Source organism: Centrocercus urophasianus, unplaced genomic scaffold (genome assembly GCF_019232065.1).
Source record: "Centrocercus urophasianus isolate 14NV4802_14NV808 unplaced genomic scaffold, USGS_Curo_1.0 seq_11, whole genome shotgun sequence".
Lineage (NCBI taxonomy): Eukaryota > Metazoa > Chordata > Aves > Galliformes > Phasianidae > Centrocercus > Centrocercus urophasianus.
In genome coordinates, this window is record NW_024884253.1 from 14,777,026 (window position 1) to 14,804,109 (window position 27,084).

Below are 27,084 nucleotides of genomic sequence, written 5' to 3' on the forward strand. Positions count from 1 at the left end.
GCTGCCTAAATTCTTCTCACATTTCTGGCAAGTCTTCATCTATTTACTTCAATAAATCTTTAAGAGATTATTAGCAGAATTTATTGGTCTGATAACAGTTTCTTGTTAAACAGAAGCATTTTAAGAAAGAAACAAAACAAACCCACTAGTATATAGTATTAAGAAATGATCATTTTAAATATTAGAATTCTTTCTTATATTGTCACTGGTATATCTCAAGTGAAATAGTCTGAAACTCATAGTACCTCCTCTGGAAAAACTACTATAACAATAGAGAAATCTGATTTGTAAGAGGATGACTTCAGAAGCTGAAGAAGGAAAGTAAAAAGTTGTCAGAAAGACTAAAAAATAACATAAGGAAAGAATATCTTGTCTTGTCTCAGAACCTCAACTAGTAAGACATTTATCACTGAATGAAAAAATGAGAAACTAAAAAAGAATACCAAATTTTTGTGAATTTTAAAAAAATACTGAAAAGGTAGTAGAAATGAAAGAAGTGTGTGGACTGTGGGAAAAAGAAATGAACTTGTGTTGGCATGTTTGAATTTTAAAATAGAAAAAAGAAGTATAAATCTTACATTTGAAAAATGTTCTGAATGAAGTTAAATCCGACAATAAGATATAGAAATGTAAAAGTAATTGCTTTTATTTCATAGAAGAATGAAATCCAGTTGCTGAATAACTTTAAAAAAAATTCAAAAAATATTCTGTCAGCAGTTTAGAAATCCCTTGTACTGATTAGAAAACAACTTTGTGAGAAGAGTTTTAAATTTAAATTGCCACCATACCTGCAAATTTAGGTAAATTCAAACAGGGCATACATTCAAGGTCAAGACTATATTAACCCATTAACCCAACAAGCTACAAAATACTCTGCAGTGAGTATCTTTCAAACCAGGCAGCTATTAGAGTTCATTGACAATTAATTATTTCTTTATTTTCATAGATTCTTTTGAGATCTTTAAAAGCAATCAAGTCCAATTCCCCTGAAATGATCACTGACATCTACAGTTAGATAAGATTGCTCAGAACTTGGTCCAACCTAGCCTTAAATGTCTTCAGATACAGAACTCTCATCACATGTTTGGGCATCATGTTCCAGTGCTTTAGTACCCTTATTGTGAAAACCCATTTCCCTATATCCAGTCAAAATCTCCCCTCCTTTATCTTGAAAATATTTCCCCATGTTCTATCACAATAGACCCTTCTTTTCAGCACCCCACATCTTGGTATCATCAGCAAACTTGCTGACAGTGCACTCAACTCCACTGTCAATGTCAGTGATGAAGATATAAAAGACTAGAGGCCCAAACACTGACCCCTGGAGGACACCACTCATCACTGATTTCCATCTGGACGTTGAGTCATTGACCATCACTCTCTGGACTTGATCCTGCAGCCAGTTCTTTCTCTGTTGAACAGTCCACCCATCAAATCCATATCATTTCAATTTGGAGAGAATGTTCTGGGCAGCCATGCCAGAGGCCTTTCTGAAGTCCAGATAGATGATATCTATCCCATTATAGAAGTCCATTAGGTAGTCCAGGCAGGACTTGCCCTTGGGGAAGCCGTAGTGATTGTCTTGTATCACCTACCTGTCTCATTTGTGCCTTAGCATATCTTCCAGGAGGATCTGTTCCATGATCTTTCCCAGCACAGAGGTGAAAGTGACAGGTCTGTAGTTCCTGGATTGTCATTTTACCTTTCTTTTCAGTGTCATTCTTACAGCTGATAAGAAGCTGAGATGAAAAAATAAATTCACCTCCTTTTTCATCAAAGTTTTACCATTTAGTTAAAAATTTAAAAGTGTGGCTAGCACATCAAAGGAGGTGATCTTTTTCCTCTACTCTGTCCTAGTGAGGCCACATTTAGAATACTGTGTCCAGTTCTGGGCAATCCTATTCAAAAAAAGACAGGAATCTTCTACAAGGATTCCAGTGGAAGCCACAAAAATGACAAAGGGCCTGGAGCATCTCCCTTACAAGGAAAGATTGGGTAACCTGGTTCAGCCCGGGGAATAAAATACTGGCAGGGGATCTGATAAATGCTTATAAATGGAAGTAGGAGGCAAATGGATGAGGCCATGCTCTTCTTGGTGGTGTGTAGGAGCAATGGTCTAAAACTTGAACGCTGGAGGTTCTGTATTAACATGCGGAAGCTTCTTTCTGGTAAAGGTGACAAAGCACTAGAAGAAGTCACCCAGAGAGACTGCGGAGTCTTCTTCTGGGGAGATATTCAAGACGCATCTGGACATCCACCTTAGTGATCTATTGTAGCGAGTCTGCTCTAGCAGTCTGGCTGGATTCAATGATCTCCTGAAGTCCCTTCCAATGCCTGCAATTCTTTTATTCTGCGATTTTTCTGTCTAGATATGTTTAGCTTTACTTTAAAATGGAGAATATTATTTTCTCATCCACAAATTTGATATTAAAAATATTGATTTTTAAAGCAATATGTTTTTGAGTCTGTTGAGTTTGTAGACTTCATGTCTAAATGGACAATGTGAATGCTAATTTTTATGTAATTAACAACTTAAAACTCAGGAAACTAGAAGTTGTTTGTATTTCCAACTATTTATTTGCCATATATCCATTATGCTTCTCACTGAATTACAAAGAATAAATGAGAAGTCAGAAGTTATATCTAGTTAATAAGAGAAAGAAAATGCCCAGCCTCACACTTTTCCTATTTTTGTTGTCTATAAAGTAATGTGGAAAATTAAAATAAATAGTCTAATTAGACTTATCTTCTGCAGTATATAAAAAGATTAAAATTAACTGTTTAGGCCTATGTTTATGCAAGGCATATAATCTGGGACTCACAGCAGATACATTTAGGCACCTGCAACTTATATATAATTTATTATGTCACTCAGACACTGTGGGTTCCCTTTTTTAGGTGTAGGAGACATCAGTGCTTTAAGAACTCAATTTGTGTGGTATCTTCTTAGTAATTTACAGTGGGGCATAATTTTACTTAGTAGCATTTTTTTCAATAAGGACAGCATTGAATTGTAATTTAATAATAACAATATTTTTATATGAAAAAAAAAGAACAAGGAAACTAACTCCATGGAACATTTAAAAATTTCTTGACCCTTTGCTAACAACACAATAAGTTATATGTCCTGGCCAATTACAATATGAATTATTTGTTCTGCTGGCCTGCTTAGTAATAAAATGTATTTGTGTTTTTTTTTTTTTTACAGTGTCCTGATAATATGTTTCACTTCAAATATTAGTGCTTATCAATGATTTTTGAAAACTAGTCCTGAGTTAAACCATTTTAGACAAAGGAGAGTCTAGAAAGAAAAAAAATTGGTTATATCTGGGAGAAATGGAAATATATATGTTTAGTTAATTACTTAAAGCAATATGTTAGCAGTATGAAATACTTTCAAAGGAAAAATAAATGATATTTCTGAAAAGAAAAAGCAATAGATTTTGATAAAAAATAAATGTTTTCTAAAGAAATACTTTTAAAAGCCAAAGTGCAGATTGAGGCTAAGCACCAGAAAAATTCCATTAGGAGTAAAATTAACTTTGAGTTTATGAATGAATAATTCTCAGTACAAACAAAGCAGTTAGAAAAAAAATTGCAATACATTTCACCAGATAACATTTTTTTTAAATGCAAATCTACTCACGACATTTGATTTAATCTAAATATCAGTCCCTTTAAAAGATAGGCAAAGAGAACCATAGGAAATACTTTATGCAATGAAAATGCTTGATATCATTATCTAGAAATGTACAAAGCCTATACGATAAAGTTTAATTGTAGTACAGACTTCAAGCAGAATTTATTTTATGTACAAGATATAATTTTTAAAAAATGTGAATTTACCTGCCACAGTGATATGGTTATATTACATCTTTTCACCTTATGAAATACTTCAGAATTACTTTTGCTGACGTTTTGGTTTTATTTATCTACTTGTTTATTTATTTTACTTTCATTCAGGTTATTTGCAGTTTTTATATTTAATATTTTAAGAAAAGCTTCCCACCAAGATATTAAGCAGTGAATTAGTTGCTATTATTTAGATGAGTCTAATAAGGATGTCTGCAAATGTCAATTGGCCATCATACTGAAGGACTGTCAATTACTTAGGCTTAGCGAGACTCTCTAGGAAGCAAGAAAATATTTTACCCTCTCAGAGACTGTGGTTATGAAAACACCCATGTCATTTCTAGAATATTTCTTAATATTATCAGACAAGGCTTATACCTTTTCAATCTATTTGAACTGTATTTGAACTAAGCTTTTATGATAAAAACATCTCAATTCTTCCCAGAAATCTTCAGTTACATGCCATTAAATAAATAGATCCTAAAATGTCTTCGTATCTCAGAGGCAGAGGGGTAATGTATGCCATCTCACTGTATGATCAGCACTGCAGATCTTAACCAGTCATTATTCAAGCACTAAGAATTTAAGTTACCAGAAGTCTTTCACAAAAGAATATGCTATGTAAGCAGATTATGCTAATAATTGTGTCACTGTCCTCTACTCATTCCAAAACTGTTGACTCAGATTATTTAAAATGACTTGAAGCTGACATAATACTGTAGAAAGTAGATAATCAAAAAGAATATGATGAAAAGCCAATACAAACACAACAGCTGAGCAAATGGATTTGTCTCACAAATTGGATCCTTTAATTCTCTTTGCCCAAGGTTGTTGTGATCAAAATGCAGGACCCAACAATTGGCCCTATTGAAACTCATACAGTCAACCTTGGCCCATCAATCCAGTCTATCAAGGTTCCTTTGCAGTGTCTTTCTCCCCTCAGGCAGATCAACACTCCCTCCCATCTTGTCATCTGCAAATTTACTGAGGGTACCCTCAATCCGGTCGTCAAGATCGCTAATAAAGATGTTAAATAGAAGCAGCCCAGTACCCCAGTACATGGCTCATGATTGGCAGCCAAGTGGATTTAAGTCCAATGACCACAGTTGCCAGTTAGATTATGTTCTTTTGTATAATTGTAGAAGACAAACAAATATATATTCAAGTATATATTACAGAATGAATATTGATATGGTTTGGAATTTAGGCTGATCTTTGATTTTAGATTCTACTGACTTCCAAAATAACCTTTGTTCTGTAATTACAACAGTGTCTTCCCAGCTGCCTACAGAATATAGCAATATAAAGAAAAATAAGTGCTCAGAATTACTGCAGTCCCAATGGAGAAATCCCATTATGACTCATATACAAATTTATCTACATAGCTATTGCATAGCAGGCAGGGTGCATCTGTGTGGGCTTCTTGGAAAGCTGAATAATTACCATACGTGGCAGGTACAGTATATCACTCTTGGCACTAAAATGGTTATGTTATTTATTTTCAGAATAGTGTAGATGGAGCCAGCCCTGTGACATGCTCTTATCCCAAAACTTCCTGCAGTGTCTAGTGGTCGTCCTGAGTTCAAGTTTAACTGGTGCTTTCAGGAGCTGTACAGGGATTTCCTGCAGATAAGGATTTTGAATATCAAACACAAGTAGATATTAGTAAAATGTATCACAGAATCACAGAGTGGTTACAGTTGATAGGAAACCCCGGAGGTCATCTGATTCAACCTCATGCCCAAGTAGTTGCCCAGAACCATGTCCAGTAGCTTTTGCAGAGCTGCAAGGATGGAGAATCCACAGTTTCTTTAAAGAAACTATACCAATTCTCTGGCACCTGCATGGTAAAGAAGTACTTTTGATATTTAGATGGAACATCTTGTGTTCTAGTTCTTGCCTACTGCATCTTGCATTTGCACTGAGCAGCACTGAAAAGCCTAGCTTAATCTTCTTTGCATTCTCCCTTCAGGTATTTACACACACTGATATGGTGTACCCCAAAGCCTCTTATTCTCCGGGTTGAATAGTCTCAACTCTCAACCTCTCATTAGAGAGGTGCTCCAGTCCCTTGATAACCATTAGACTCTCTCCAGTACTTTGAATGTCTCTCCTATCCTGGTGTTTCCAGAATTGGACACAGTATTCCAGGTCCAGCCTCATCAATGCTTAGCAGAGAAGGATAACCTCTCCTAATCTGCTGGTGATACTTTGCCTAATATAGACAAGAGCACAACGCCATTAGCATTCTTTTAGCAATAAGGACACTGCAAGGACACACATTCCTGGTTCACGTTCAACTTGGTGTTTACCAGGACTTCAAGGTTCTTTCCTGCAAAGGTGCTTTCCAGCTGGATAATCCCCATCATGTACTGGTGCCTGGGATCATTCCTCCCCAGGCACAGGACTCTGTCTTTCTCCTTGTTGAACTTCACAGATTCACAGAATCACAGAATAGCCAGGGTTGGAAGGGACCTCAAGGATCATGAATCTCCAACCCCCCCTGCCACAAGCAGGGCCACCAACCTCTACATTTAATACTAGACCAGGCTGTCCAGGGCCCCATCCAATCTGGCCTTAACACCTGCAGGAACAGGGCATCCATAACCTCTCTGGGCAGCCTGTTCCAACACCTCTCTCTGTAAAGAACTTCCCCTGACATCCAATCTAAATCTTCCTTCCCTCAACTTAAAACCATTTCCCCTTGTCCTGTGGAAGTCAACTCTTTGAAAGAGTTTATAGGCTCCCTTTAGGTATTGAAAGGCTGCATGAGGTCACCCCACAGTCTTCTCTTTTCCAGGCTGAACAGCTCCCTCAGCTGGGAGGTGCTCCAGTCCCTTGATCATCTCTGTGGCCCTCCTCTGGACCCTCTCCAACAGCTCCCTATCTCTCCTGTACTGGGGGCTCCAGACCTGGACGCAGTACAGATGGGGCCTCACAAGAGCAGAGTAGAGGGGGACAATCACCTCCCTGTCCCTGCTGGCCACCCCTCTTTTGATGGAGCCCAGGATACCATTTGCCTTCCCTCTCCAGAGGGTTGCTCTCAAGGACCCTTCCTTCCAGTCTGTATGGGTGCCTGGGATTCCTCCAGCCCAAATGCAAAACTTTGCACTTTGCTGTGTTGAACCTCATCAAGTTCACGTGGGCCCACCTTTCAAGTCTGTTGAGGTCCCTCTGAATGGCATCCCTTCCTTCTACCATGTCAACTGCACCACTCAGCTTGGTGTCGTCAGCAAACTTGCTGAGGGTGCACTCGATACCATTATCGATGTCATTGATAAAGATGTTAAAGAGCACCAGTCCCAAGACAGACCCCTGGGGATACCGCTCGTTACCAGCCTCCATCTGGATATAGAACAATCATTAATCACCACCCTCTGTCTGCAGCCTTTCAACCAGTTTCTTATCCACTGGGTGGTCCACCTATCAAATCCACATCCCTCCAATTTGGAGATAAGGATGTGGTGGGGAACCATGTCATAGCTCTTGCTCAAGTCCAGGTAAATGACACCGGTCACCTTCCCCTTGTCCACCGATGCCATCACTCTATCATAGAAGACTATCAGACTGGTGAGGCATCTGATCAACTTTCCCCTGATGAAGCCGTGCTGGCTGTCTTGGATCACACACTTCTTCATGTGATCAAGCATGTCTTCCAGGAGGATCTGTTCCATGATCTTCCCAGGCACAGAAGTGAGACTCACTGGCCTGTAGTTCCCCAGGTCCTCTTTGCTCCCTTTCTTGTAAATGAGAGTGAAACTTCATGAGATCAGCTCACCTCTCCAGCCTGTGCAGGTCTTAGAGTCCACAGCCCTCTGTGGAATAAAACACTCTCCCAAGTTTTGTGTAATCTGCAGGTTTACTGAGGGTGCACTCAGCCTCATTGTTCAGATCACTAATGAAGATGTTGAACAGGACTGGACACGGTACTAAACCTTGGCATACCTCATTCATTACTGGCCTCCAATTAGATTTTACACCATTGATCACTACCCACTGGATCCACCCACTGAGTCAGTGTTTGGTTCATTTTTCTGCCTGTTCATTTATCCTTCAACAGTTTCTCTATGGGAGGAAGTGTGAAAGGCCTTACGGAATTCTAAGAAGACAATATTCACTGTTCCTCACTCCTCCTATGGGCGAGTCATTTCATTACAGAGGTTTATCTGGTTGGTCTTTGTGATTCTATGCCTTCCCCTCAGTGAACCTACGTGGACAACTCCTGATGATTTCTTTTCCTTCATGTACCTGGAAATGAATTGCAGGATTAGCTGTTCTGTCCTTTTCCCAGAGATTGACTGGCCTGTAGTTCCCTGGGTATTCTTTCTTCCTCTTCTTCAAGATGCAACTGACATTTACTTTCTTTCAGACTTTGGGCACTTCTCTCTATTGCCACAACTGAGCAAAGGTTACAGAGTGTAGTCTCACAACCACATCTGCTAGTTTCCTCAGCACTAATGGAGTATCCCATCAGAGCACAGGGGCTTGCAAAGGCAAAGTTTGCTCAAGTATTCCACAGACTAATCTTTCATCAAGAACACACCTTTTTTTTCCCAGCCCTTTAGTCTGGTTTTTGGAACATGGGGCTCCTGAGGTCCATTAACACTCAGTATCTTGGTTTTTTCACTATCCTAGGTAACCAGATTTCCTGTTTCGTTCAGGAGAGGGCCCACATTTTCCCTAGTCTTCCTTTTGTTATGGAGATACTTGCAGGAATCCTTCTTGTTCCCTTTGCTGTGTTTGAACAATTCAGTTATAACTGGGAAATAAGGTAGGCTAGTTCTGTCAAAACTGTACAGCTCTACTAGTTAAGTATTCAGTATTTTTCTGCTTTGTCATTCTATTAAGGCAAAATCTTGGAAGTATGTTTGATGGAGAGACATCAGATTTAATCTACATGTTCTGAAGTTTACATGAAGATTCATTTTTGTGTCAATTTCACACAATGTTGGAATATGTACTTACAAGGTAGAGTTACTGATTGCCATTGTCTTCTTACACACACTTTCAGCTCTCTAATGCTGTTCTATTCCTTCATCTGATTTAAACAGAACAGTATTCAGAACAGTGTATTGGATGTGACAGGAACATATTGTAAACCCTGGACCATTTCTTGTATTCCATTTGTCACGTTCACAATATCAGTGTTGCTATAGTACTGAGGTTATTACTTGTGTTCTCCACATATCCTGGAGGATTTTTTGCTGTTTATTTTGCTTTTGTTCTCTTGCTTGTAGAAGCATTATATTAACACTGTTCCAATTTATTTACTGCTGAAACTGATGTGTACCTGTGAAAATAACATACGGCTTTAATGCTATAAATATAAACACAAAGAGAAGAAAAACGCAATGATTATTTTTTTTTCCTTAGCAACAGAGTCAGATTCAATATCAAAATCTACCTTTAAAGTTCCCTCAGAACATACTTTTAAAATACATTGTTATACTCTCTGTAAATTTACTTCATGTAAATCACGTTCCTCTGCCTTTTTATTTCATGAAAATATTTGCAAAAGGAATAAAAAATCAAAATTATGCCACTTATTTAAAAATATGTATGAAAGCATGCAATATAATTAGATGTATTACTTTTATTGAACAGTAGAGTCCCTCACTGATGTTAATGCTGCAAATATACTGGTTTATAAAGGAAGAGCAAAATAGGAGGGAAAAAAAAAAAAAAAAAAAAAAAGATATTTTACCTTGTTTTCGTTCAGGAGAAAAAACTTTTTCTCACAGTTCTTATTTACATTTTTACAGACATGCATGAGAACATGACAATCTCTTCAGACTGAACAATGTAAATTGTAGATAGAAAAAAATCAGGGAAAATACTGGTTATAAGTCAATCTGTTATTTCTATTACCGTTGAAAAGAAAGGTGAATTTAAGAATGATAAATTTTATTCTAACTTAAATCGTGAAGTGAGAAATCCATGGAAGAATAACTTTTGTTTTTTACTTATGGCAAAAAAGAAAATTGACTTTTAGATTTTTTTTCATTCTGTTTTTATAAATCTGTGTTGTTCATGTTAAATCTTTCAAAGCATTTGTTAATTGTGTCTTTCCTTCCTCTTTGATCTATGCATACTTAAGCAGTTCAAGTGCCATGTGGGTGTTCATTAACTGAAAAGAAATAAATACAAATATGAACCACAAAACAAACAAATAAAAAATATGCTAGCATGAGCGAAATCATTGTTGTTGAATTGGTAAAAAGTTGTTCTTAATGCATACAAAAAGCACTAACTCTGATGATAGGAGTAGATTTCACTTGCAGAAGCAGGCAGAGTAGATACCTTAGCTGTTTTGTTAACACTAAAGATCTTACAGAAATTCTGGAAGTTTTCTGTTCTTAAAAAGCACATAATTTAGTATATCACATCTGTGTGAAAAACACCAGAAAGCCAATGCAATCACTAGTCACAGCCAACACAGATCCATGATAGAAAAGCCCTGTTTAACAAATATAACTTCTTTTTATGACGAAGTTACCCATTCTATAGAGTTATAGAAGCATAGAATGGCCTGGGTTGAAAAGGACCACAATGATAATCTAGTTTCAAGCCCCCTGAGATGTGCAGGGTCTCCAGCTGCTAGACCAGGCTGCCCAGATCCACATCCAGCCTGGCCTTGAATGCCTCCAGGGATGGGGTATCACAACCTCCTTAGGCAACCTGCTCCAGTGTCTGACCACCCTCTGAGTGAAAAACTTCCTCCTAATATCCAACCTAAACCTCCCCTGTCTCAGTTTAAGGCCATTCCCCCTTGTCCTCTCACTATCCACCCTCATAAACAGCTGTTCGCCTTCCTGTTTGTATGCTCCCATCAAGTACTGGAAGGCCTCAATGAGGTCCCCCAGAGACCTGTCCATGCTAAACAATCTCATTTTCCTCAACCTTTCCTCATAGAAGAGGTGCTCCAGCCTTCTGATCATATTAGTGGCCCTCCTCTGGACCTGCTCCAAGAGCTCCACATCCTTCTTGTACTGGGGGCCCCAGGTCTGGATGCAGTACTCCAGATGGGGCCTCATAAGAGCTGATTAGAGGGGGACAATCTCCTCCCCCTCCCTGCTGACCACCCCTTTTTTAATGCAGCCCAGAACACTGTTGGCCTTCCGTGCTGCAAGCGCACACTGCTGGCTCATATCTAGTTTCTCGTCCACCAGGACCCCCAAGTCATTCTCCGCAGGGCTGCTCTCCTGGAGGTCTTTCTCCAGTTTATATAGATACCTGGGATTGCCCTGATCTAAGTGCAACACCCTGTACTTGGCCTTATTGAACCTCCTTAGGTTTTCATAGGCCATCTTCTCTAGCATGCCCAGGTCCCTCTGGATGGCTTCTCTTCCTTCTAGTGTATTGACTGCACTGCTTAACTTGGTGTCATCTGCAAACTTGCTGATGGTGCACTCAGTGCCATCATCTATGTCACTGATGAAGATATTGAAGAGCACCAGTCCCAGGACCGACCCCTGAGGGACACCGCTTGTGACCGGCCTCCACCTTGACACAAAACCATTGATCACAACCCTTTGGCTGTGTCCAGCCAGCCAATTCCTAATCCATCCAACATTCAATCCCTCAAATCTACATGTCTCCAATTTAGAGAGAAGGATATGGTGAGGGACCATGTCAAAGGCTTTGCAGAAGTCCAGGTAGATGACATCCATTTCCCTTCCCCCGTCCACCAAAACTGTCACTCCATCATAGAAGGCCACCAGATTGATCAGGCACGCTCTGCCCTTGGTAAAGCCATGCTAGCTGTCTTTATCTCTCATATATGTCTTAACATATCTTCTAGGAGGATCTACTCCATGATCTTCCCAGGTATTTGGACATGAAATTGTAAATGTCATGCCTAGAAGATCAGTGATGAAAGATGCTATTCCAGATTTGATAAATAGTACATGCATTAAAAAATAACAATAATAATTAAATTTAAAAAATAATAAAATTTGGATAAGAAGAAAAAATTTGAAATGAAAAATGTATTTGAAATTTAAATTTCAGCGCCTAGTTTTGACTTTTTTCTCCTTGAATGAGTACTAAGAATGAGAACAACTGAGCTTCTGCCAACTATTTTGTGACTATAAAAATATAGTCACAAAAAGATATGTTCAATCTGATTTCATTTGAATAGCTTATTAATTGGCATTCATTAGTAGCCATATTTCTGCTAATGAAGCTCATTAAAAGAATTTGTCCACTCCTGCTATGTAGAACTCTCTGAGGCATGCTTTACACAATGTCTTTGTACAGAATTTCTATTGACGTTAACAGGAATTCTTCAGCATAATAAAAATTGAATATGAAAATAATACTTACTGACAAATTAGTTCATATGTACCTTGTTTCTAAGAAGAACGTTAAGGTCAGAAAGCATTTTGATTTTTATACTCTGCAAATTTATACTATGAAGTATCAGTGGCATAGATGAATACGTGTGGATATTGCTACATTTATGATACTGCAACTAATGTGATCTTGACATACTGGGAATTAAAATGATTAGCTTATTCAACAGTAAGTAATGTTAACCATACATTTGGTAGAAAAATCTCCCAGATTGTATTCTAAATTCTCAGGATGCAACACACAGTGAACTTAAAATTTCGGTACTGTTTAAGAGCAGATGGAAGTTATTTATTGACTGAAGGAACTGGCACTTTTAGTCTAGGGAAGAGAAGGCTGAGGGAAGATCTTATTGCTCTCTTCAAATACTTGAAAGGTGATTGCAGAGAGAGTGGGGTTGGTCTCTTCTCACTGGCAACAGGTGACAGGATGAGGGGAAACAGTCTGAAGTTGCGCCAGGGGAGATTAAGGTTGGATATCAGGAAAACCTTATTTACAGAAAGGGTTGTTAAGCACTGGAATAGGCTCCCCAGGGAGGTGCTTGAGTCACCATTCTTGGATGTGCTTAAAAACTGTTTGGATGTGTTGAATTTAAAAACTAAAGTTTTCAGAGTTCAGACAGAGTAAATGTTACAAAATTTTTTGAAGGAAAAATACAAACTCTGTGTCACTGGTTTTACTGAACATCCTGTTTCTAAGATCTTATGTTGCCTTCAGTGGAAGCATGAATTGCAGAAAGGTTAGGATTCATCTTCTGCACTCAGATTAGTTTAGAAGTCTTAATGTACTCTTTTATATTAATAAGAAGATAATGAAATGAGCCAAATATTATTTTTAAAGTTATATAATAATGTAAGCAGAGCATTAGTTTTATTTTAGAAGGTGGATTTTTAATTAGTACTTTAAATTTTAATGTAATTTTATAGTAATGCATTGCTTTTTGTACGTAATTTTACAAGACAGCAGTAAAACAGTTTTAGGCAGTGACTGCTGAAGGTATCACTAGTCTTTGTATTCATCATATTTAAGGACAGCGAATGTTTTTGTGTCTCTTTTACAATTAACAGTATCTCACCACTTTTGTCTCATCATCTAAAACCTATTCGGTATCCAAAAGCTTCCTGATCATGCCAAGGCTTATGTTTGTTAAGAATATCTCCCAGTGCTCTGTCTTGACTAATTTTGTTCTTTGTTTCAAACTTTGCTTGATTTAGATCTGTTATTCTCCAAGTCCGTATAGCACCTTTAATTATTATTTTTATTTTATATAACTAAAGAGTCAAGGAAATATCAAATTCCTTTATTTACTCCTCCAATGTAAGCAGTATCCTGCTATTGTTTTAGAAAAATATAAGAATGTGTCTGTAGCTGGATCTCAATGAAAACCTTGTGATTATTTTTACTATTTTCTCATAGTTTTCTGCTCTTTTATTTTTTTTATTCTTTTTTTTTTTTTTTGCACATAAGCAAATGCTCAATAGACTAAGACAGGCTTTTTTCAGTGCTTAGACTTAAAAAAAATACGCATTGAAACAACTAATTTAAATTTTCTGTATTTTTCAGCACAAAGGGGTATATTAAAGCATTGTAAGTGATAATAAATATTTATTCTCTAGAATTACAGAGTAGCTCCTGTGGCAATCCTGGAGTCCCACCAAAGGGTATCTTATATGGTACAAGGTTTGACGTTGGTGACAAAATCCGATACAGCTGTGTAACTGGATATATTTTGGATGGCCATCCTCAGCTTACTTGCATAGCTAACTCTGTGAATACAGCATCATGGGACTTCCCTGTTCCTATTTGCAGAGGTAAGAGATATTCTACAATAATCTTGTCAAATATATACATTATGTTTATTGGTCTGAATGACTTTGAAATATCTGTTTTGACTATTAACTTTTAGATTGCGATTGAAGAATTTTTTTTTTTTTTTTTTTGTCTCTTGCAGATTTATTTGTATATATCTGTGCTTTTACTATTGTCACAGTAAAATTATAGTGTTTTGTTGGGTTTTTTTGTTTGTTTTTTTGGTAGATATATGTAATTAAATTTCAGAATTAGAAAAAGGCAATTGTGATTTAGACCTTCAGAAAGAACTAACTGTGCATTACTGAATGGAACTAAGTCGATAAAATGGAGCAATCATTACTGCTACAACCAAATATGAGAAAGTATTTTGAGGAAGTGCTGTTATAAGATATAACATTTACATTTGTGAATGTATATGTATAACATTTACATTTGTATGAACCATCTGACTCAGTCAAAAAGCCAACAAAAACATATACACTGAAATTAGCACACTGATAAATTTCTGATTAGAAGAATATATTTAGTTAGAGCTGCCTGGCAAGTACCACAAGAATGCAATTATATACGAAAAAGGCATATAATTGGAAATAACATTCAATTATTACCTATTCTTGGCTTTAATATGCTTTTCCGTAATCTTGAAGAAGATAAATGTTAATAGTGCTATTTTTTAGTAAAATCATTGATAATCCTTCCCTTCCTACATCCCAGTAAAATGTTAGTTAGTAATGAGGAAGATATACATACAAGGAGTAAATCCAAATTATATTTTGGGAAAAGATTTGATAGAAATATGTTAATTTGGACACAACTTACATTTTTAAGAAAGTTGAAGGTTAACAGACTTTGCCTTATACTATGTTTCAAATTATTGATCTGCCAGTTTTGAAGTGAATTGACATTAAAAATTGCACCCTGAAATGATGAGGATGAGAGGCTTGAACCTCATGATTATACTTGTCCGTCTTTCCTCACAGTCACAGTATTATAAATCTGCTCATGAAGTAATGTCTCCTGTTTTATTATGTCAGCCTGTGATGTCAGATGTGAGTGTTGTTGGAACTGCAGTGGAGGTAGCTGTTCTTCTGCCAATATGCTATTAGGTTTTGTTGCCAAGAAAGAGAAAGCAGCAGAGAGGCAGTCTAACAACCTGGTATCTAACATGGAAGTATGTATGAAGCAAAGGTGCGCAGACGAATTCCTCCACATGAAAAAAAGTTGCATCCATTGACATTATTTGATGCTTGATTAACATTTATGGAGACCAAACAATGGGTGTAAGTACAGTGAATCTGGGGCTGGAGAATTTCAGCAGAGGGAACAGCGTCACCTCCAATTGTACATATTTTTACAGGCACTTGGTCATTTCTGGAGAAAATACATAGTAAGTGGTTGTGACTATGTTGAAAAATAATATCTTGCAGCTGAGAATTTGCTGAGAATAATCTTATTTTGTTCTCTATATCTACTACATTTTCCATTAAAGTAAATATGAGGGGTTATTTTCAGAGGGACTGCATAGATAAAATTTCTATTGCAACTTTTTCAGGAGCAGTTTTCATAGATTTTATTTTTATTCTAAGGAAAAGTGCAGATTTGGAATGACGTGCTCCCAGTGTTGTTCATGATAAAACGTAGTGTGTAATCAGAAGACTAACACATAAAAATAATTTAAAAAAAAAAGCAAACATTCTTGTTCATGATTAAAATCTGTAGAGTAAAATAGAGGTGATAAATCAGAAAGGATTCAGAAAATGAGGCAGCAAGTTATACTACTTTTCAAAATTGCCATTTCTTTCTAGAGATAGAAAGAAGTCAAAATTGGCAGAGTGTGTGAAAAAGGTGACATGATTTACTGCAAAAGCTTCTGTGGAAAGACAATATTTTTTCAGAGTGAAGAGTTCCCTAATCTGGACAGCAGTGAAGAATCTAAGCAATAAAAGCTTGACAAAAACAAAACAAAATAAAAGTAATAAGGTGTACATTTTAGTAGTGGTGGTTGCTAATTGCAGAAACATAGCAAATAAATATGACGATTCCTGATTTCAGTTTTAACACAAGATTGATTGGCTTAAGCGCTTAGCGCACAAAATTACTCTTAAGGGCTTTTTTTTGTTCTAATTTCAATATAATTTTTTTTCCTAATTATATTCAGTAGTTTCTCTGTGACTCTCTTTAATATCAAAAACATCTAGGTTCACATTTAATGCAGAAACTATTCAAATTCATTTCTAGTAGATTTGCCCTGTTTTTTTCTAATGCAATTATCCAACATAGAATTCTGAAGGAGAGTGCAAAAGGTAACATCCAGTAATGAGCTTATTATCTCTTTCTGTTTGCCATGGAGACTCTCTTTAATTAAATACTCATTCTTGAAAGAGTTCCTTGGATAGATCATAGAATCATAGGATCATAGAATACTTAGAGTTGGAAGGAACCTTAAAATGTCATCTGCAACTCCCCTGCAATGAACAGGGACGCCACAGATAGATTACGTTGCTCAGAGCCTGATACAGCCTGGCACTGAAAATCTCCAGGGATGAGGCATCCACCAGATCTCTGGGCAACCTGTTCCTGTCCCTCACCACCCTCACTCTAAAAGACTTTTTCCTTATATCCAACCTAAATCTACCCTCTTTAAGTTTGAAACTGTATCCCCTAGTCCTACCACCACAGACCCTGCTAAAGTGTCTATCTCCTTTCCTGCAGGACCCCTTTAGATAAATATCTTAGTGCTCTTTTCCAATGGTCATTACATTTAGAATAGTGATTCCTGAGGCAAATGAATAAAGCTGTGTTTATTTGTGTAAGTATATGTGTAAGAATTAGTTGTTCTCAAGCAAAAAACTCGATTACTCTAATTTGCTAGATGGTGAGGTCCCTAAGGTCTCTTTCAGACATTCCTAGACTGGTCACAAGTTTCTTTTCTAGTTGTTCCCCAACAAATGAGTTTTTACGAGGTTGTTTTTGGCAGTGAAATGTGACAGCTGCATTATCATATTGCTTTCTATTCCTGAGATACATTTTAAGCTTGTAATATTGCCATAGTGCAGTAAAGTATAAATAATTTACTGAGGCTAATAAATAAGGTTACATCTATATGTAATTTTGACATTTTGAAAGATTATACTACTTCCGTAATCAAGGAAGTATGCTTTAATATTTTTAAAACTTCTGTTCCAGGATAAAAGTAGTCAGTATGCTGTAAGAAATTTTGTTCAAAAATATTTCTTTAGAATTCAGAAGCTTTGAGCAAAATTACAAAGCATATATTTTTATTTATATTTGTTTAATAGTTCCATTACAATATTTTCATTATAGCCTGTAAGTGTAACTAAAAATTATCTGTCACTATTAAAATATTGTTCAATAAATCACAACTTTACTGTTTAAGTAACAACTTTCCATTACTATTAAAAGAATATGTAACTTTTTTCCAAAAGTTCTGCTGAAATGTGTTCCTATTTATTCATTTATTTCACTGATAATTCACAGTATTAATGCCATCTCCATTTAAACATCCAGTATTTATGTTTTTATGCCAGATCTGATTGCAAAGTAATTATTTCAGAATGTTCTCACTCATTATGAATACAAATATGTTTCAAAAAAGCGAGAAATAAAAAAATTCATTCCATTAGCAACAATTCATCTTTTCAGTTTAACATATTCTACTCTAATTTTATTGAGGGATACCTTACAACAAAAGGCTTTGTTTTAACCTTTTTTTTTAAGTGATTTGTTTTATTGAGGTCAGAAAGTGTGGTTCACTGACTGTAGCTGTTTTTCTCTATATGAACAAAATATTTCTGTTATTTTACCTTTTTTGTGTGTGTGTACAGAACTTACTGTAGAAGAAATATTTTAATTGCAGATTACTGATAAACTTCTATAACTACACAGTTTCATGGGTATATTCTGATACATGAGGTAAGTTTTAGGTCAGAGAGGACATTTTCAAATGGCATAAAAGTTTATTTATGTCTTGTATACTCATCAATGTGTTTTATTGAAGGAATATATCTGATTATACATGCCAGGAACAGAATTCTGAAAAAAAAAAAAAAAAGGAATGAATTAAACTTCACATACTTACCAATAGGTATTCATATAATAATATCTTCATTTCATGAGGAAATTAATTTGGTTGCAGGAAGATAAATGACTTTATGATAATGTGGCAAATGTGACCAGGCAATATAAAGAGTAAACAAGTGGACTGTCTTCTCATGTTTGTTACAAGATGACTGGTGTGGAGAGAACAGAACAAAGAAGAAGATAAAAGTCAAAATACCATACTTGATTATATGCAGTGCAGTAACTAGTGGAACTGACAGGGGATAATAAAATGTGCTAACTTAAGGGAACGAATAAATTACATAAATTACATAGGGAATAAACAGTTTTGTCTGAAATAATTTTCTTTATATAAATAGTTATCACTTGTTTTGGAAAAAAAAAAACCCAGAGCAGCTATGTAATACACATTAAAAACACTTCTATTAAAAAAGTAAAAAAAAAAAAAAAAAAAGCCCATGAACTTAAATTTTAGAATAATGAATTTGTACAAAGATATACAAGAACTCCAATGACTTGAACACCAATGGCTGAGGTAAGTTTCAGAGATGGATCCAAAAATCAATCTTAAGACACTGCAAATTAATAGAATCACAGAACGGCTCTGGTTGGAAAGGGCCTTAAAAGTCATCTAGTTCCACCCCCTTTCTGTGGGCATGGTTGCCATTCATCAGGTGGTGGTTTATTATGGCCAGCCCTCTCTTCATTGATTCATTAAAAATTTCCAACATCCTGCTAGGGCAAGAGGCAATGGGCACAAATTGGAACATAGAAGGTTCCATCTGCACATTTTTATTGTATGGGTGACAGAGTGCTGGCACAGGTTCACTAGAGAGAATGTAGAATCTTTTCCTTTGGAGATCTTCAGAAACTGTCAATACATAGTCCTAGACAAATGGCTCTGGGTGCATCACCCTGCATGATGATGTGTGTTGGACCGTATGACCTCCAGCAATCCCTTCTTATGTCAAACATTCTGTGACTCTGTGATTCTGTACATTTATACCAGTAGTAAGGACAGTTGTCTTAAAATCAGCTAGAAACTGACACTAGCAGCAAGCAGATTCTGAGTTGGTATGATAATAAAAATATCCAGAATAAAAATATCTTTGGATTAAAGTAATCAGCAGTCATCAACAAAGTGACCTTAATTTAAGAAAGGAGCTTCTTAAGATAAATCTCCAAACAGTATACCTAGGACCAGGGAAAATAGCAGAACTGTTTTCAAATAAATGAAATTATACTTTGAAGAAGAAAGTAAGTATGTAATTATTTGAAAAAGGGAACATTTGGAGACATAACTTACACAAAAGTAAGGAAAAGACAGAACTAGCAAAGCATTATGTTATTACTTGTGGAAAAAGTACCAATAAAATCAAATTAAAGAACAAAAAATGTTGTAACAGTTGATACAGGCAATGAAGAGGAAAAGAGAAAGAATCACAGAATCGCCTAGGTTGGAAAAGACCTTCAAGATATCCAGTCCAACCATCCACCTATCACCAATAGTACTCACTAAACCATGTCCCTCAACACAAAATCCAAATGAACAAGTTTTAAATTCAAGATAACTAACTTAGTACTGGAGAAAATCAAATTAATTCAAAATATCTAATCCCATAGCAGTGTTCAAGACTGGGCATTAGGAGTGGGTGGAAGTCAGTGAGACAGATTAATGAAAAGCTTTAAACACTGTTTTTATCTCCTGCTTTTTTGTTGTTGGTTTGTTGTTGTTGTTGTTGTTTGTTTGTTTGTTTTTGGTTTGTTTTTTTTTTTTTTTTTTTTTTTTTTGAGAATTTTCTTATACAAGGACTTTGAAGTACATGATGCATCAATCATATTCATACATAGTATTGAAATTACTTTCCAAAAGATTCACAGAAAACCACATAACAGTAAGAATTACATCTGCTATTGAATGAAGGGAAGACTACTCTGGAAGATTAGGATGAGCGAATAGGAAGAAGTAACTTGGAATAGAAAAACACCATTTTAGTTTGATAATTCAAATCAACAGAAATAGTAAGTTTTCGTAATGTGTACATTAGGTATAGCCATCAAAATATAATACTGAAGTATTAATTCCATCAAAATATAGTCTTTCATATGAGATTAAAAGCTAAATACTTGTATTATTAGAAACATTTAAAGACTATTTTAAGAAGACAACTGTTAAACGTGTAGCCCTAGCTCAGTTCTGTTAGGCTAGTAAATTCTGCTTTTGCTACCTAATAATTCCAATCCTACATTCTGCTTGGGTTTATTTACTATGTAGTATTCATAGATAAATCCTTTCTAATTGTTAATTAGCATAAATAACACTTGTAATATAATTTGAGATACTTTGAAAGTAATTATTGGTAAATCCCAGGTTCATTAGCACAATTTGCTGAGCAGCTTAATCTGAAAGCTTTTCCTGCCAGGAATTCTAAATTGACTATTATGTTTTCCTCAGAATATTGGAATTATGGCTTAACCACAGAATCACAGAATTGCAGAAGATGGAAGGGACCTCTTGAGATGATCTAGTCCAACTCTTCTCCTGAAGAACATTCCCTGGAATAGGTTAAATTGGAAAGAATCAACAGATTTTTAATATCTCCAGAGTAGCAGACTCCAGAACCTCTCTGGGCAGCTTGTTCCAACACTCCGTCACCACCCAAGAACTTCTTTGTTCAGATGGAATTTTCTTTGTTACAGTTCATGTATGTTGCCTCTATTATTGTCACTGGGATACGTCAAAAAGAGCCTGTCCCCATCCACTTGGCTCCCACAATTTTGCTATTATTAAAATTTGTTAAGATCCCATCTCAGTATCCTCTTCTCCAGGCTGAACAGCCCATTGTCTCTCAGTCTTACCTCAAAAGGGAAATGTTCCAGGTCTCTATTTATCTTTCTAGCCCTCCACTGGACTCTCTCTAGAAGTTCCCTGTCTTTCTTGAACTGGGGAACCCAGAATTGGACACAGCACTCCAGATGCGGCCTCACCAGGGCAGAGTAGAGTGGGAGGAGAACTTCCTTTGACCTGCTGGCCAGTCTCTTTTTAATTCACCCCAGGACACCATTGTGAGCACAAGGGCACACTGCTGGCTTATGGTCAGCTTGTTGTCCACCTGTACACCCAGGTCCTTCTCTGCAGAGTTCCTTTCCAGCAGGCCATTGGCTAACCTGTATGGATGTATGTGGTTATTCCTCCCCAGATGTAGAACATTTCACTTGCCTTTGATGAATCTCATGAGGTTCCTCTCTGCCCAACTCTCCAGCCTATCCAAGATCTTGTTCAATGGTGATACTTGCTGTAATTCTCAATTTTACAGAAAGTTAGACTCTACTTCGATATAAATGAAAAATGTGAGTATATTAATATTTAAATAACACCCTATAAACACAAGCTTACTCTCCATCTGTAATTAACATCCAGAGGAAAACAAGGCTCTATGAGGTCTTTAAAGCCCTTCAAGTATTACTCCAAGAATATGACTGATAGGAGTTTTTCTGGAAGGCAAAAATGTTAATTGTTGAAATTCTAATATGACATCGTTATACTCTTCAAGGATGCATCTTCATTAATGTGAACAGTGATTACTGATTCTCTTATGGAACATGAATTTTGTCCTTCAGCTTTGATTTTTTGTCACTGGCAGGTGTGCTGATGTTTTATTTAAATATTATGACAGCATTGCTTCTACTCTTCAAGAGTTTTCAGATCTATAGCATGTCTTAAATGTGATATTTTAAATATTCACTGACGAAGTATCCTGAGGATCACAGAATCATAGACTTACACATAGAATGTCTTGAGTTTCAGCATCCTTATCAAAGGACTGGGACACCTTCCAACAAATCAGATTAGCCAAAGCCCCATCTCACCTGGTCTTGAACACTTACAGGAATGGAACAACTACAGCTCCTCTGGGCAGCACTCTCAATCACCTTCATAATAAAGATTATCTTTCTTATATCTAATTTTTTATTTTGAAACTATTATATCTTGTCCTATAGCTACACACTTTGTTTAAGAGTCTTTCCTTTCTTGTAAACTCCTTTTAAATACTGAAAAGCCATTGTAAGATCACCCTGTAGCTTCCTCTTGTGTAGACTGAACTATCCCAACTTTCTCAGCCTATTTTCACTGGAGAGGTGCTCCAGACCTTTGATGACCTTTATATTCCTTCTCCGGATTCATTCTAATGAGTCGATATATTTCTTATGCTGTGGCCCCCAGAACTGTAGGTAGTATTCTAGGTGTTGCCTCGTGAGAGCAGATTAGAGGGTGGTAATTTCTTCCCTGGACGTGCTAGCTACAGTTCTTTTGACACGGTTTATTTATGAAGGTGAAAGTGCACTTGCCAGTCTACATTGATTTTTTTTCATCCAGCAATATTCTGAGGCAACTAAGTAGAAGTCGAGGCAACTATGTAGCAGTTCAAACCTCCAGCTATGTAGAGTGCATGAGCCTCCCACTGGCTTCCTGGAGCAGCAGTCAGAACAGCTGTGTGAGGTGAGAGCAGGTCGATGATCTTTTCTGCCTTGTGGCCCGGCTACGGGACGAAATATGTAGATTAAAAAGTGACATGGGAGATAAAAAGAAGGAGCGGGGAAACTACAGTTCACCCATGAACAAACAAGTTATTTAAAAGTAAAAAACACAAACTCAAGGCAGCTTGTATCACATGGGGCTAAGTACAAAAAATTGCAAGGCTGGTGTTGCAAGAGGGCATCAAGCTCCCTCGCGGGTGTTGCGAAAGAGGTGTGGACTCCTTTGCTGCTGCAGAACAAAGGACTTTTATTGTAGGTGCTTAGAGCCTTTTATATCCGCGCAACACAACAGTTTTCTCGCACAACCAACACTGGTTACATGTAAGGACTAGGCCCCTTGTGGGTGTTTACGTCCGGCTAAAGTTATTGTTGAGCTTTACCACTCATTAGCAATACAACGACCTTCTTTATCCCACAAGCTGGAGGCAAGAGCGCGAAGGAAAAGAGCAGATGGAGGTGAATCTGTGCCCGAAGCTGCAAGCAAAAACCCTCCCTTGCCTGCTCCACTCCCCTTCCCCCCCCCTTCTCTCGGTTTTCCCCTCAACCCCTTCCCCCGCCCAGAGGAAAAAGGGGTTGATGTGTTGCTATGTACACCAGCAAGGGAATAGAATGTGAGAAACCGTACCTAAAGAGCAGTCGTGAGCTAGTCGAAAGCCTATAGGTGACAGTTGGAGACTGGGGCAGAAAAGGGAGCCTTCTAATTGGTGTCTACTACAGGTCACCTGATCAGACAGAGCCTGTTGATGTTGCTTTCTACCTGCAGTTACAGGAGGCATCATGATTGCAAGCTCTTGTCCTGTTGGGGGAGTTTAACTACCCAGATATCTGCTGGAAAAATCGCACCATGAGCTGCAGGCAATCCAGGAGGCTACAGGCAATCCAGGAGACTCCTGGAATGCACTGAGGATAAATTCCTGAGTCAAGTAATTGACGGGGGAGGAGGGGGGGTGCAACGCTGGACCTGTTGCTCACCAATGCATGTAAAGTGATCAGTGACATCAGAACTGGACTGTAGTGATCATGCTACGCTTGAGTTCATGCTCTGCAGGGATATGAAACAGACAAAGAGTAAAATTAGGAAGCTAAATTTTAGAAAAGAGAAAATCCAGCTCTTCAAGGAGATAGTCAGCCAAATACTCTGGGAAACTGTCCTCATGGGTAAGGGTGTAGAGCAGAGCTGGCAGATTTTAAGGAGATTTTCCTCGGAATGCAAGAACTTTCCATTCCCTACAAGTCAGGAAAGGAAAGCAAGAGAGCGATGTGGCTGAACTGGGACTTGCTGGTCCAACTGAAGTGCAAGAAGAAAATGCACAGGCATTGGAGACAAGGACAGGCATGATGGGAAGTGTATAAGGAAGCTTCTAGGCTGAGTAGAGCTGGGATCAGGGAAGCCAAGGCCCAGCTCAAACTAAACTTGATTAGAGAAGCCAAGAAGAACAAGAAAGGCTTCTGCAGGTACCCCAATCAGAAAAGAAAAATCCAGATGGGCATACGCCCCCCCTACACTCCTTCCCCCCATCCCAAGTGAGTGACACAGTCAGACTGGTAAGAGACGAGGAGAATGCTGAGGTACTTTTTTGGCTCAGTCTTCCCTGATAACTGCTCATAATACAGTCCTCAAATGTTTGGTTTTAGAGGAGGGGGTTGGGAAGCAGCCTCCCTCCCACTGTAAGTAAAGACCAGCTTCATGACCACCTGAGGAATCAGAACATCCACAAGTCTACAGGTACCAGTGAGAAGCATCACTGAGTCCTAGTGGAATTGGCTGATGTGGTTGCCAAGCCACTCTCTATGATATTGAAGTCATGGCACTCAGGTGAAGTACCTTGTGAAAAAAAAAAGGAAACAACAAACCCATTTTTTTTAAAGGGTAAAAAAGATGACCCCCAGGAACTACCAACCTGTCCATCTCACCTATGAGCTGATGAAGTTCACAGAATGGATTCTCCATGAAGCTATGCAAAGGCACATGAAAGGCAGGGAGAAATAGCATGACTTCACCAAGGGCAAACCATACTTGTCCAACCTGGTGGCCTTCTGTGATGGTGCCACTGGTCAATAGACTGGGGAAGAGACACTATTGTCATCTATCTGGACTTCAGTAAGGTCTTTGACATGGTAGACCACAATATCTGTCTCTCCAAATTGAAAATATATGGATTTGATGGGTGGACTGTTAGAAGAATTAGCTGCAGGATCGAATCCAGAGGGTGGTTGTCAGTGATTCAACATCCAGAGATCAGTGATGAATTGTGTCCCCATTGGGTCAGTAATGGGACTGATAGTCTTTAATACCATCGTCAGTGACACTGACAATGTGATTGAGTGCACTCTCATCAAATCTGCTGATGACACCAAGATATGGGGTGCAGTCAACACACCGGCGGGATGGGATGCCATCCAGAGGGACCTACACAGGCTTGAGCAGTGGGCTCAGGTGAACCTCATGAAGTTCAACAAATCTAAATGCAAAATCTTGCATTTGGGTCACGAGAATCCTTACTGTTAATACAAACTGGGATGAAAGGATTGAGAGCAGCCCTGCCAAAAAAGACCAGGGGGTATTGGTGAATAGCAACCTGAAAATGAGCCAGCAATGTGCCCTTGCAGCCCAGAAAGCCAACCATATCCTGGCCTGCATCAAAAGAAGCATGGCCAGAATGCTGAGGGAGGTGATCCTGCCCCTCTGCTCTGTGCTGGTGAGGCCTCCTCCAGAGTACTGCATTGAGATGTGAAGTCCTCAGTACAGGAGAGACATAGACCTGTTGGAGTGTGTCTAGAAAAGGGCTACAAAAATGATCCAAGGAATGGAACACTTCCTCTATAAGGACAGGCTGGAGTTCTTCAGTGTGGAGAAGATAAAGCTGCAAGGTGACCTGGTAGTGATCTTTCTGTATCTATAGGGGAGCTACAGGAAAGAAGGAGACAGACTCTTTATCAGATTCTGTGGTGATAGAACAAGGGGAAATTGCTTCAAACTCAGTGAGGGTAGATTTAGGTTAGATATAAGAAAACAATGTGTTTCAGTGAGGGTGGTGAGGCACTGGAACACATTGCCCAGTGATTTAGTTGGTGCTCCATCCCTGCAGACTTTCAAAGTGAGGCTGGATAAGGCCCTGGGCAACTTGATGTAACTCTGGTGTCTCTGTTTATTGCAGGGGAGTTGGACTAGATGGCTCTCAGAGGTCCCTTCCAACTCTAAGGATTCTATGTTTCCATGAGGTCTGTTCTCTATCCATCCATCTCTCAGTCTTCATTGATGTTTAGCATTCCCCCCGTTGAGGGGAATGCCTTGTTAAACTTTATGGCTGCTTTACAGCTTCACCTCAAATATGAATTCTGTTTCTTGTGTACATTAACTGTGGATAAGCCCCTTAGGTGCTTGGGGATGAAATTAAGCAAAATAAGTGTCTCCAGTCTTTGTCATATTGGTAGGATGATTTATGAAAATAAAGAACATAAATCTCTTTAATGGTGGATTTGTAACTCATCTCTTTTTAGCTAGGTGTTACAAGAGCACCTAGGTCTCTTTCTTGTTCATGAGGAGTTACTTTATCGGCTTTTTAGGCTGAAAGCACGTATTGCTACCTTATACTCAATTTTTCTTCCACCAACATCTCAGTGTCTTCTCTGTCAGGCTGTTCCCTATCCTCTTGTTTTCCATCCTGTATTTATGTTTGCAATTGTCCTAACCCATGTGCAAGGCCTTGCATTTGGACTCGTTGAAGTTCATGAGATTTTCACATCTACCTCTCTCAAGCCCTCTGAATGGCATCCTTTCCCTCCAGCATTCTGGCTTGTACCACACATCTTGCTGTCATCCAAAAATGTAGTGGGTTATACTCAAACCCACTGTTCAAATCACTGTATTGAATAGCACTGGTCCCAATACAAATACTACTCATCAATTTCCTTTGGTTGGTGAACTTTTGATCACAATTCCATGAGTATGACCATGCAGCCAATTCCTTATTCACTTAGTGAAATATCCATCAAATCTTTTTATCTCCAGTTTGGAGACAAGGATGTTGTGCAGGAAAGTCCCCTATCAAGGTCACAGATGGATTTAGAGATATCTGTGTCAATTACTTTGCACAGAAATAATAATAATAATAATAATAGTAATAATAATAGTAATAGTAATAAAAGCTTGAACAAGTAAATGCTGGCCTGTGTGTTTGTAGAGAAACCATGGAATGATGTGTATGAAAATCTCTAAAAATGTTATCTCAATAGAACAGAGAGAGAAATTTTAAACGTAAATTACTGGTAGGAATACTTCTAAAATTCCAAAGTATGTAGGAAGTAGGAACATTTCCAATAAGCTTGAAGATGATCACAGAATCACAGAATGGCCAGAGTTGGAAGGGACCTCAAGGATCATGAAACTCCAACCCCCCTGCCACATGTAGGGCCGTCAACCTCCACATCAAATACTGGACCAGGCTG

General features: G+C 37.8%; 1 protein-coding gene across 3 annotated transcripts in view; it reads left to right on the forward strand.

The window, feature by feature from the left end:
* Positions 1–27,084, forward strand: part of CSMD3 (CUB and Sushi multiple domains 3) — a 525,852-nt gene that overhangs the window by 106,751 nt on the left and 392,017 nt on the right. For all 3 annotated transcript variants that reach the window (XM_042839423.1, XM_042839431.1, XM_042839438.1), the window contains exon 4: positions 13,821–14,015. In XM_042839423.1, the coding sequence (XP_042695357.1) occupies positions 13,821–14,015 (195 nt within the window). The remainder of the gene's footprint in view (positions 1–13,820; positions 14,016–27,084) is intronic.